The following is a 12,536-nucleotide window of genomic DNA, read 5'->3' on the forward strand; positions in this document are numbered from 1 at the left end:
TGTTTTTTTCCCATGAGCTCAGCTGATGGGAGTTAATTTCTTACCGATCAGGTTACTTCCTCGCCTTTGCCTATCTGTGGTGCTTAAACAAATATATTAAGCACCTCAAAGGTGACAAACTGAAAAAGGTGTGTCAATACGTTTACAAGGATTTAATATAAAAGTTTAGCCATACTTTGATGGACTGAAAGACAAAACTATTAATTATTTCAGAAAAGTGAACATTTACAATACAATAACATTTATTGTATTGTAAAAAACAGTAAGTCCTAGAAGTTCAACATTTGAAAAAAATACAAGTTCATCAGTTGATCATTTTAAGTTTTCTAAATTAAACAATTGTGGACATCTGGATATGAAATTTTGATTTATTTTCATTTTATAGTTAATTTTAACTCCTATTTACTTAAACCATCTTTGTTGTTCATTAGATGTAATGAACAACAAGCTGGAAGGGCGCGCTACATTGCGCATGCATCCCACCTGGACTGTCTCTGTTCCGGTTCTCCATGTTCTTATGGAGCGTCCTGGTTTTGGTTGGCAGCTCTGGAGCCTGCTGGATGGAGGCTAATGTTGTCTTCTTCCCCTTCTTCCCCAATTCCTTTTCAACCTCTATTATTTGGCGAAGCGTTGGCAAAACATGAAGAGTTACACTTAGGGGAAAAAATTTAATAAATAAATAAAAAATGTGATTTAGATGATGAGGGAAGCAAGACTGACCGTCAGAGATGCTAGACTCCTGAAACATGGTTTCGAAGGCTTGATGTGTTTCAGCAAAAGATGGACGCTCTGAGGGATTCCACCTCCAACCTGAGAGGAAGAAAGTGTAAATAAAGCTGAAAAGAACAAAAGATCTTTTCCATCAGTTTGTAGATTGATCTTGCAGCACTCACAGGCTCTCATAAGTTCATAGACCTTCTCTGGACAGCCTTCTGGTCGTTCCATGCGATAGTCTCTTTGCAGCAGCTCATAGACCTGGGACAAGTCAATGCCGGGGTAAGGAGACATGCCGTAGGTGGCGATCTCCCACAGCAGCACCCCGAAAGCTAACAAAATAAAAACTAAGCAGTTAGTTTTGTCTTGGCTAAAATATATTTTAAAAAAGTGTCTTTAAAGAGTCCACAGTGGAAATTTGCTATGGTTCAGTCTAATAAATTTAAACAGTAGCTGTAAATTCCACTGCTGCTCAAGAGAGCATAAACTTACCCCAGACGTCAGACTTTATGGAGAATGTGTTATAGGCCAGACTCTCTGGAGCAGTCCACTTGATGGGGAACTTGGCACCGGCGTGAGCCGTATATGTATCTCCAGTCATTAATCTGCTCAAGCCGAAGTCTGCGACCTTCACCAGGTGGTTCTCCCCGACCAAACAGTTCCGGGCAGCCAAGTCCCTGCGGGACAGAACCCAGGAGGAATAGGGAGCTTTGTGACTTTAAGAAAATGAAATAAAAATAATCCTAAACCTAAATGATTACAACGATAAAATGAAAAGCTGAAAGCAGCACTCTCTACTCTCTTCTGCTGCGGTGCTGGATTTCAACTTTTGGAGCGGTATTGAGTCATAAGCCGAGTTCTGACAGGCTCCAGAATTGAAGTGCAGTTTGAAAACATAAAAAACATAAATCATGCTTTGCAGATGTAAAGGAGCGTATTGAACATGCCAGAACAATAACAATGGCTTCTCTGTGATGCATCGAGAGTTAAAGAACTGCACAAGAATAAGAAAAATTATTTAATACTTAACATTATAAACGTTTTCCTTTTGTTTCCATCAAAGTATATGATAAATGTGTGATACTCAAATGTAATATAGTCACCTGTGTATAAAGTTTTTTTTCTCCAGGTACTCCATGGCAGATGAGATCTGTGTGGCCATGTACAGCAGCACCACGGCGTTGACCTCCTCTTTGTTGCACTCCCTCAGGTAATCCAGGAGGTTGCCGTGCGTCATGAACTCTGTGATGATGTAAAATGGTGGCTCACGTGTGCACACACCTGCAAGTGCAAAAATCAAAACGCTGGATGAAGCTTAACATTTCAACCAGCAATTAATTATTGGTTTAGCAGTGCTACGTTTTCCTGGCTGGGGAACGCAGCTCTGCACTGCTTGTGGAAAACTGAGATTTAATGCCAAATTCGTGGCGTGCAATAACAGCCGTCACATGGACAGACTCTCCCACCTGAGCTGTGGATCTCTGCAGCTACTCCACAGTTACAAAGGGCCTCTGGGCTGCTTCTCTTATTAATAATACTTATGCATACCCTGTCAGTTTTTAAGCAAATTGTCAGGTCATAGATCAAACAATTCTCAGTTAGAAAGCTTGGGATATTATTTTCTAACCTAACTCTGCTCTAAATTTCTCTACAACTGTATCCCTGATCTATTTTGAGTCTTTGTTCATCTCCAAGATATGTTTCGTTCACTAATATTCTCTAGCTAATCTCTAGGGTCTTCTACAAACAGCTAAAAGTTAAACTAATACTCAGCAATTAAATAGCAAATTTAAAAAAGACTTGGTTGTACTGGATTTTACTTTACGTAACAGAGTATATAGAGGGTTAAATACAAACAAATAACAGTCTGTTGAATAAAATTCCTCCCACTTCACAATTGTCCACTACTTTGTGTTGGTCTGTCACATTTAAATCTAATAAAAAAAATAGTTCAACTGATTTTTAAACATACCTAAAAGCTGCACCAGGTTGGGGTGTTTAATCTCTTTCATAACCGCAGCCTCCTTGAGAAACTCCTCCACCTCCATTGTGTCCTCCTACAAAGTTGTTTCCATAAAGGAAGAAGTGAAAATTTAAAAAAAAGTTAGGATTAAAGTGTAGTTGCGTCTCTGTGGCAGCAGAGGGCAGCACTATTCAGCCTGACTAAGGAATTATATCTGCCACACTCCTAATATATTATGCTGGAGTTAAAATGTTTCCACAAGCTTGCATAAGAAGGATTTCTTTCACCTAACCTTAAGTGTCTTGACAGCCACAGTGAGGTTGTACTTCTTCCAGACACCTTCATACACCTCGCCATATTGGCCCCCTCCCAGTTTGTGCTTCATGGTGATGTCAGTGCGCTCCATTTCCCACTTGTCGTAGTTGGGAGAAACTCCATAGATGGTGGGCTTGTTGCGTTTCGGTGCAGGGTAATGCAGCGTGGTGATGAGGCCGTCCTGCACGGTGGAGTGGTGGTGCACCAGCTCCGCCAACGTGGTGAAACGGCTCTCTGACGACACGTAGAGCTGGGGGAGGACAGGGTTTTCACATCTGAGTGAATGCTTATTTAAAACACTAGGAAAAAAATGAACTAATTTATTGTACGTTTAATAAAAACATTTTAGAAACTAAAGTTAGGTGCAACATTTTAACATTTCAACAAAAACGTTTCATTAAACGACCAATGCTAAAACACACTGTGTGGAAACATTAAGCTAAGCTATTGCTGGAAACAGTTATATCTGGCAAAGTTAAGATCTTGGTGCGTCCCAAGCAAGGCATTCATCAGGAAGCTGGTGGACAGAAGTGTGTTGGTCAAGGCTCAGTAGACAGACTTTTCCATTATTCCACTGTTGCATAATACTAAAAATAGTTTCCTTGTGCATTACTTTATGTTAATAACCTTGAGTGCATAAATTAAGGGAATACAGAGGAAAGAATAAAAAACATTTAACTGGCAAAAATACAGAGGCCGTCTCAGAGCTGTTGTTATCTTCAGTTACTGGGGAAGTCCATCATACCAGACTTCTGACTTCCAGCTCAGAGGGATGATGGAAAACCATCATGAGAATGGGGAACCTTGTCTGCTTTTCTCGGTCTGTGTTTGTGCATTTTCATTTTTCATGAGTGAGTGTACATACTCTGTTGCATCTGTCTGCGTAAAGCATGTCTCAGCATGGGAGTCAGAACCCAAGTCGGGCCTTGTGCGTTTGGTGCTTATTACACGATGCATGGTCGCGGTCGGAGGCATTCTCGTCATAGCTGGAGTTCTTGAAGCTTTCTCACCTCGCTTCATCACAGACAGGAAGGTGACGCGGGAGTTCTTGAGGAAATCTCACACCAAGAATTTCAGCCAGTCTTTACCCACATACCCCTCCATAGATAGGTTTATGTTAAAAAAATATCCTGTGAAATTTTCAAGCGACTGACATCAAACATGTTGAACAAAGGATATACATTTTTATCCATTATCTACTGAATCAGGGGTTTCTGTTCTTTGCCTACATTGAAAATTGTTTTGTTTTCAGAAGTTTATCAAAGTTTTTCACTGCCTATATATATATATATATTTTTTTTTAAAAAGGTGTTTTATGTTACCAACAATAAGGACTAGTTAAGAATAAACTCTGGTCACCAAATTATTTCTAGGTAAATAACTCTCACTAAGCATTAAATTTAATTCTCTCAACAAGGTAGTAATCTTTTAAATATAGTTGCAGGAAGCTTTGCATATTTACTAAGTACAGGAAGGACTGGTAGAACATGAGATTGTGCAAGCAGGATGCTGCTAAGTCCTTCCTTTGTAGGAACTAAATCAGGGTAAAAAGATCTGCAATGCTGTTGCTACTCAGAACTGACAAGTAAAAGCCCTTCCTTTTATAACTTCCTGCTTGCGTTTTTCTGACTAGTACTAGGGGAAAAGGGCAAAAATGCACCAGGACAGATAGGACACCATTAATGGTTCAGTGAGAATACTTCAAATGATGCCATTTTGCCATATTGTGTTGTGAAAATGTATTTAAGCAATAGCAAATATATTATTTTTTTCCAAAAAGATAATCCGAGTAAAAACAAACAGCAAATTTATGATTTCCTTTATGAAAGGTGGAAAAAACTATCCAAACCAACATGGCTCTAATGTAAAAAAGTGAAAACCTTCCAAAACCTAAGAAAAGGTTATGCCACCCCCAGGCATCAACAGCTACCACTAAGCCTTTGAATCTTTTTCCATCACTGTGGAGGAATTTTGGCTCACTCTTTGCTTTATTTCTGTCACTCTGAGGTATTTTTGAGAATGAGCAGTCAAGATTGGATTTGAAACTTTAACTGCAAGTACACTTTAAAGCGTGTGCGTCTCCAGTGGTTCCCACCTTGCCATCTGACGCAGTGTTAATCCTGTAATGGTAGACTCTCCCCTCATACCGCAGGGAAATGGACCTCTGTCCGGGGCTGCTCTCGCTCTCCCGGACCAGGAAGCTCCCGTTGATGCCCGAGCTGAGCAGGTACTCGGCAGCATTGCGTGACACGGGGCCGTGGTACCAGCTGTGCTTCTCCAGGCTGTTGACTGGAGTGATGTAGTTGGATGGCACCCAACCCTGGCCATTCTTGGTCTGAGCCTCGCACCACTCACCATTGTGGTTGTAACCCAGCACACGCAACTTCTCCCCTGCTCAATCAAAGAGAGTGAGATGAACCGCAATGTTTAGAGAATGGCAACTTTAGCCATGTTTACAGTTTTCTTAGATAATACTAGACATGCTGAAAAAGACAAGGAAGAAAGGAAGGAAGGCTACCAGCTTCAGCGTTTCATTATCAAAATAAAATGATTGCATTATCAGCATTATTGCTCAAGAACAGTGCAGACATTTTCTTGTTTACTCAAGTGGCTACAGTCCCTCCTTCCTTCCTGCATTTGTCTGTGTAATCCATCTGTAGCATTGTTTTACAGAAGGCTCAATGGAAAAAAAGCCCATATATGTCTGAACATTTTCAGGAAGTGAATTGAGAACAAAGAGAATAACAGAAGGGACACAAACAAGGTGATTCCCAGATGTAGTCACAACGCTACAGACCCAGTTTCTACAATGTGACTGGATTCTCCTGCCATTTCAAGCCAGTAGGCAGATAATATTCTGCATTATGATAAAGCCAAACTTTACTAGGAAGTATAAAGTAAGGACAAAACCCCTACTTTTCCAGACTGCTACTTATTTTCTAGATATGGAAATTTGGTTTTCAATAAAAAATAAATAAATAAAATCCTCTCACCTTTAGTGATGCTTAGTGTGTTGTCACCACTTGCTACAAAATCATAGAGTGCAACAAACAAATTGGGGTCATTCTCGCTAGGTCCTGCCAACAGGTTCTCTTTGGAGTTCCAGCGAGCCGCTTCAGACAGACCCTGACCCTCAAAGTCTGGTCTCTGGAGAGCTTCTGGAAAAACAAACAAACAAAACAAAAACACAGGTTGGTGGAAATATTTACAAATATCAGAAATACATGAAGAAATGTGACATGGAAAAGTTTCTGACAAGAAAGACATCCAGCAGCTTTGCTGCAAAAAAACAAACAAAAAACCCCATCTAAAATAAGAAGATATGAAGCAGCATTTAAGCTAAATGAATGTAATTATTGAAGAGTTAATAAAAGTGAGAGAACACCATAAAAGTCTATATTTCTTCACACATTTTGTAGCTGTTTGGGGGGCTTGTGGCGTGGAAAGCCATGCTCAATGTGAACTCTTTGGGAACATGTCTAGAAAACATTCCTTTATTGTGCTCTTTAATCTTTTCTACATCAGTTTCAGCTTCTCTTAAGTGCTCAGAGACGACTTCCAAGAAAATCCCCAGCTGAGATGCTTCTGTGGGATTAAGCCAGCCCTTGTCATTGTTCATGCCTCTGCAACATGTAATTTCTTTTTTGAACAGACCAATCTCATTTTTAAGTATCTGTAAGATCTATATGTAGACAGTAAACTCACTTCTGCCCATGAGAATAATACTCCCAGAAGTGCTTTCAGGATCTTTGTGAAGTGGATGAGCATTAGCCTCACAGGGAATTTACTAGAGCTCAAAGTCATGTTCAGCATAAAGAGTCAAACACAGGTCATGTTAGACTGGTAAAAACCGATGGATAAATGTAAAAATGCAAAAAGGTTGTTGGTCACAGACGTAAAAAAAGGAAGTAAAAATAAAAAATTACCAAACTGATGTTCATATTGAACATGACCCTGACGGCATAGTGTAAGACAGGATTACTGTAGTAGAGTTCTGCAATCAGTTCACTACAGACAATATGATTAGCATTTAACAAGTTCATTTTCCAAGCCAGACCTACAATAAAAACACTCCCGAAGGAACAGTAGGGAAGGTAACGGTTTTGATTTTGTTTTCATAAACAGATTTCTTTTGTCGATATGTGGAAAAGGCCAAACTGCGGCTTAGCATCATTAGCCTTATAGTTTTGTCAAAGCAAAATTACAAAAGCAAATAAATTGCTACTAGGACATTTCTGTCAAATTAAATAAAAAGGACAATGGAAATGACAAAATTTTTAAGATGCAAGTAAAAATACGGACATTTGAGATGTTTCAAGATGTTTTAAAATGAAGATCAATCAATAACAGACTTTTACAGAAACCTTGATGTCTTTGATCAAACATCTGTGATCTGACAAGTGATTGAGACATTGACTTTAACTGCAAAGGAAAATATTTCACATTAGACTAAAAGAACAACCACATAATGACATTCAAGCAGAACTCCACAGAGTGATGATTTTATAATTCCTTCCCCAATTACAGAAGTCAGAGCCAGAGGGATTCATTTCTGTCTGAAAAACCTAAATTTTAGTGGTATGTAATGGCCAAACCACTTCAGGATGCTGCATATGTATTTTCAGTACAATCAGCTGATCTAGATCACACAAGACTAGAGATGTGATGATCAGATTTTTTTCTGCCGATACCGATCACCGATACTGATCACATAATTATTATTTTTTTAATCATAAGCACTACCGGTTACATTATGTGGAAAAATGAACCATTATCCATCCATCCATCCATTTTCTTACACCCTTGTCCCTCAGTGGGGTCGGGAGGTGCTGGTGCCTATCTCCAGCTAGCGTACCGGGCGAGAGGCGGGGTCACCCTGGACAGGTCGCCAGTCTGTCGCAGGGCAACACAGAGACACACAGGACACACAACCATGCACACACACTCACACCTAGGGGCAATTTGGAGAGGCCAATTGACCTGACAGTCATGTTTTTGGACTGTGGGAGGAAACCGGAGTACCCGGAGAAAACCCACGCATGCACAGGGAGAACATGGAAACTCCATGCCGAAAGACCGGGGCCAGGAATCGAACCCAGAACCTTCTTGCTGCAAGGCAACAGCTCTACCAACTGCGCCACTGTGCAGCCCAGAACCATTAATTCACCTCTTTTTCCAAGAAAAAAACAAAACAGGCATTGTGCAAATTGTACTGCTATCAATAATACTATCTTTAACAGACTGAAAACATATGAAGGCTCTGAAGAGGCTAAATAATGCAAAGAGTGAAAATAAAACCTCTCAACATTGCCAAAAAATTCAAGTATAAAACTTAACATTCAAAGGCAAATGCAGGTTCCATTACAATAAACAATCCTGAGTTACTGAATGAAACCTTCCTGATAGCATGGCGGCTAGCTGATTACTGCTAGTTCTGATTGGCTGTTTCTGACTGAGCGGAGTAATTATGCAGAGCAGGGACTAGATCAATAATTTTTTCAGAGATTATCTGTCTCATGTTAGGACAGCGAAAGTTTTCATACGTATGTAAAGTGTATTTTTTTAAGTTAGATGCTGCAGTTTTAAACAGAGGTTCGGTGTGAGAGTCACTACCAGGTGGAGCAGAAGCAGCGCTCTCTGTCTGTGAAATATTACTACCTGTAGCGCAGAGCAGCGGTTCAACAGCGAGAAGGGAACCAGCGTCGAAGACTTAAATAATTTTGCGGGCTATTTGTTTAGCTTTCTGACAGTCATGCCAATGATCCAGGTGAGTGTTTGTAGCTGTGCGCTGCTTTACCTGCTATCTGATCGCTCCATATGTCTTTTTACTGCAGTGAGCCTCGATGTAGCCAAACTCCGTCAAGTATGGCATTGTTTTTATGCCATATTAGATTCGTCGTGTTGATGCATTTTAACGTGCTTCACCCCACGTGCTTCAATTTTCCGCCGCAACACGCAAACTTCCCCATTCACTCGGTGCATTATAGTTCCACATCGCTTATGATTTGTTGCTGCACGTTTGCGCAGAGTGAAGGAAAGAGGAGACCAGCTGCACAGGCTGCGAAATGAGATGCAGGTGATCGGTTTGTGTGATCGGCAACAAGAGACCGTGATCGGCGATCACCGATCATACACTTTTTCACGGAAATCGGCCGATTATGATCGGTGGCCGATCGATCGGCACACCTCTACACAAGACTTTGAATGTGTAACTGCCGCCATTTTTGTTTTCTTATTACATTTCCAGCCCTTATTAATAACCTAAGCTTCTTGATTAATACTCGTTATTGCTTGACTCGACATTAGTCAAGACATGGCACGAATGTGTATCTTGATAATGCTCCGGCAATTTAAACCAGAGGGTTGACTGAAGATTCAGCAAAATGTTGATAAAAAAAAGACAGAACAGAGGAGTTGCATGAATGAGATTATAGTTAAATATGATTCTATAAACATACAAAGACCCGGCTACCTGAACCTCAAGATCTAAGCTCATGTTTGAAGTCGACTACTGATGGATTTCAAGATCTTGAACAATAAGCAGACACCAAAGTGTTTCACAACTCTGGGAGAGTGAAGAGCCAGTTCATCACATGACATTGTTGACAAGTTGCAGGAATCCCTGTTTTGGAAGACAAGGAAGAGGAAAGAGTTCGACTCAGCAGTCTAGACCCATTACGAGGTTCTTTTTAGATCATAACATGCCATTTTGCTTCAAGGAAAAGATTAAATATTTGATCCAGACTCTGAAAACGCCATATTTTTGGGTCTTGGTGGTTGCTGGGGGAACAATACTCAGTCATAGACAAATAAAGGTCAGAAAGTCCTAATTAATACATTAAAACATGTCTCTAAAGGTGAAAGCTGGGTAATACTTGCTTAAAATAATGACTTTCATATGAGATGGCATTTTAACTTACCAAAGTTACAAACAGATGAGACCAGCAACGGTGCTGCATAGAAAAAGCAACCAGTGAAAAAAAAAAAGATGTGGATCTGAAATTAAGGATGACTAACCTACTGAAAGCATAGCCAGGTTATTAAGTGTGAGCAGCAATAGCCACACACATGCACTTGAAAGGCCTCAATTATTGGAGCTCTTCATGCAAGGGGGAAAAAAAAGCACACTGATGCTTTCTAGCCCATATAAAACACACATGAAAAAGAAAAATCGGGTGACAAATGAAATCCGCAGGGGAACCAAGAAGGAAAACGAATGAGAATAATTCTTCATCAGACTAAAGCTTTGTGGAGCTGCGAAGAGGGAAAATTACAGCATGAATTGGCTTCATTTCTGAGATGACCGTCAAAATGATTAAACGAGTGTGAGGCTTGTAAAAACTTCAGAGCAATGACTGCGCAGTAAGAGTGAGGGAAGAGAACAAGGTGAAAAAGTTCTAAAACTTTAATCTTAAAGATCGGCAGTCAACCTGGTGGGTCCTACATTGGTAACTTGCTTTTGATTTCATTTCATATTTAAGATATATAGATATACCATATACTTACATACAAAAAATTACTTTTTCTCTCCTAAGACTGAAACAGATTAAACCTTTTCTGTTTGATTAGTCAGAATAATCAAACAGATTTCTGTAGAATAAGTTCAAGTGGAATAAAAGATTTTATTTACTTTGTTCACATTATGAATTTTTCATTTATTTCCTAGGTATTTGGCAGAACAGTCTTAAAACCTGGTGACTTGGATCAGACATTTTGGGTATTCTTACACTAGATGGAGTTGGCCAATTTTCTCCAGACAGAACGGATGTAATCAAGTGGAGTTTGTAGACCATCGTGTTCACTGACAATCAAAAAAAAAATCTTCTATGGCATTGAGATGTGGGATTTGTGAAAACCACCCCAAAACACCGTCTATGTTATCCTTAGACAACTACACAAGTCACTTGCTGGTATGCTTAAGGTCACAGATCACTGGACAGGCACATTTGTGCCCAAGCTTCAGGTTCTTGGCTGACGAAGTCTGGGCTGGCTCTTTAAATATTGTCTTAATGGTTCCATATCAAGTTCTTCCTTCCTGTTGAAGTGCATCACTCCCTCCAACAACTCCACAATATGACATTACCACTTATCGGCAATAAACCTGGGATAAGAGCCCAGATGTTTCATTTAGCGCTGGGCGATGTGGTCTAAAATAAATAAAGATCAAGTCTATTTGTAAGTTCCACTTTTGTTTCGAGAGATTTGTCATTTTGATCGATTACACATACCTGACCATCTGTAAAATCCCATCTGATAATATTTTCTGACCTGGACAATGAACTACATGCATCTTATTCTGCAAGAGCTGACAGTCAGTTGAAGAGTTATTTACAATGCATGCGTCTCCGCTGCGCTGCCCCTGTGCACTTCGTTGCTGTAGCAGAGCAGCGATTACCTTAATTTCTACTCCATGGCTCTGCTCCACTGTCAACCCTAGAAGGGCTCCAAGAAGCATTTGAAATGAGAGATTGCACACAAAAAAAAATCAAGTGGTAAAAGGGATGAGAAGTCTTATAAAATACTCTAGTTCTCAACTTCCAAAACTAATATTTTTCCCTCTGTTGCTGTCTCACGTCTTCTGCCTTCACTGATGCTCCTACTGCAACTTGAGTGAGAGAAATTTGGGCACAATGCTTTTCAGTGTGTCTGGTGAAGGGAGTGCATCCTGCTGGATTTCCTCCCACGTCCCCTCAGTTCAGAGTGTAACGGCGACTTCTGATTGCTTCAAATGGAGAAATGTTCCCGGATTTAAAAACTGGCTTAAGTGGCGTTTGTAATTCCAGTTTATGGTGCAGCAACAGAGCTCAGAGTCAGCTTGCAAATCAACATATAAACCCTTAAAAATGTGATTTTACACTAGCGAGCACAAGTGGGTTCCTGTTTAAAAGTGTTCATTCAATATGCCATTTAAAAAGTGAGAGGTAAAAACAGATTGCCTGGATTTTTTTAAGCCTTCTATTAAAATGACACACACAGCACAACCTCTGACTTCAGAAACTCAAGAAAAATATCTGCAGAATAAAAAAAACGAGAGAAAAAAACAGCATCCTTTTGTACCATATACACAAACCACTTACAGTTGTTACACCAACTTGAAGAAAAGCAGTGTCATTTTCCTTGTTCACAGTTCCAGGAAAGTTTGTCAATACTTGCCGAGTCTCTGGTTCCTCAATAACAGATAAATCTGGTGGTTCAATGCCTCCCAATTTGAACGAGTGGGCCCTGGTGTAAAGTAGGTGGCGCTAGTCAAAAAAAAAATTTACTTCCCATTTGACACCTTGAAATTTGGCCTTTGTCTCTTCAGGAATGCTCTGCTCTTTCCTAAACTCCATCTTCAGCACGTCATCACAAGAGTGCTTCTCCTTTATGCCGTTTACATCCATTCTTAGGAGTGTTGGAGTAAGTAGTAGTTTGCATGATAAGTTCAGCAGATATGCAGTTCTTCCAGGTGTTTGCTAATTGTTTTTGCTCCAAATTGAAACATTGAGAACTTTTTGTTCCTCCTCGCTTATTAAAGATCCAGTCCCTGTCATTATGAAAATCA

At 40.0% G+C, this 12,536-nt stretch overlaps 1 protein-coding gene across 2 annotated transcripts in view; it reads right to left on the bottom strand.

Annotated features, from left to right (window-relative positions):
- abl1 (abl oncogene 1, non-receptor tyrosine kinase) overlaps nucleotides 1-12,536 on the bottom strand; it is a 46,343-nt gene that overhangs the window by 3,449 nt on the left and 30,358 nt on the right. For both annotated transcript variants that reach the window (XM_008424286.3, XM_008424287.3), the window contains 9 exons: nucleotides 5,986-6,150; nucleotides 5,088-5,383; nucleotides 2,970-3,242; nucleotides 2,687-2,771; nucleotides 1,818-1,995; nucleotides 1,207-1,391; nucleotides 894-1,046; nucleotides 721-810; nucleotides 484-612 (listed from right to left, as the gene is read on the bottom strand). In XM_008424286.3, coding sequence (XP_008422508.2) covers nucleotides 484-612; nucleotides 721-810; nucleotides 894-1,046; nucleotides 1,207-1,391; nucleotides 1,818-1,995; nucleotides 2,687-2,771; nucleotides 2,970-3,242; nucleotides 5,088-5,383; nucleotides 5,986-6,150 — 1,554 coding nt within the window. The remainder of the gene's footprint in view (nucleotides 1-483; nucleotides 613-720; nucleotides 811-893; nucleotides 1,047-1,206; nucleotides 1,392-1,817; nucleotides 1,996-2,686; nucleotides 2,772-2,969; nucleotides 3,243-5,087; nucleotides 5,384-5,985; nucleotides 6,151-12,536) is intronic.

The sequence above is a fragment of the Poecilia reticulata genome, chromosome 12 (genome assembly GCF_904066995.2).
Source record: "Poecilia reticulata chromosome 12, P_reticulata-male-v2, whole genome shotgun sequence".
Lineage (NCBI taxonomy): Eukaryota > Metazoa > Chordata > Actinopteri > Cyprinodontiformes > Poeciliidae > Poecilia > Poecilia reticulata.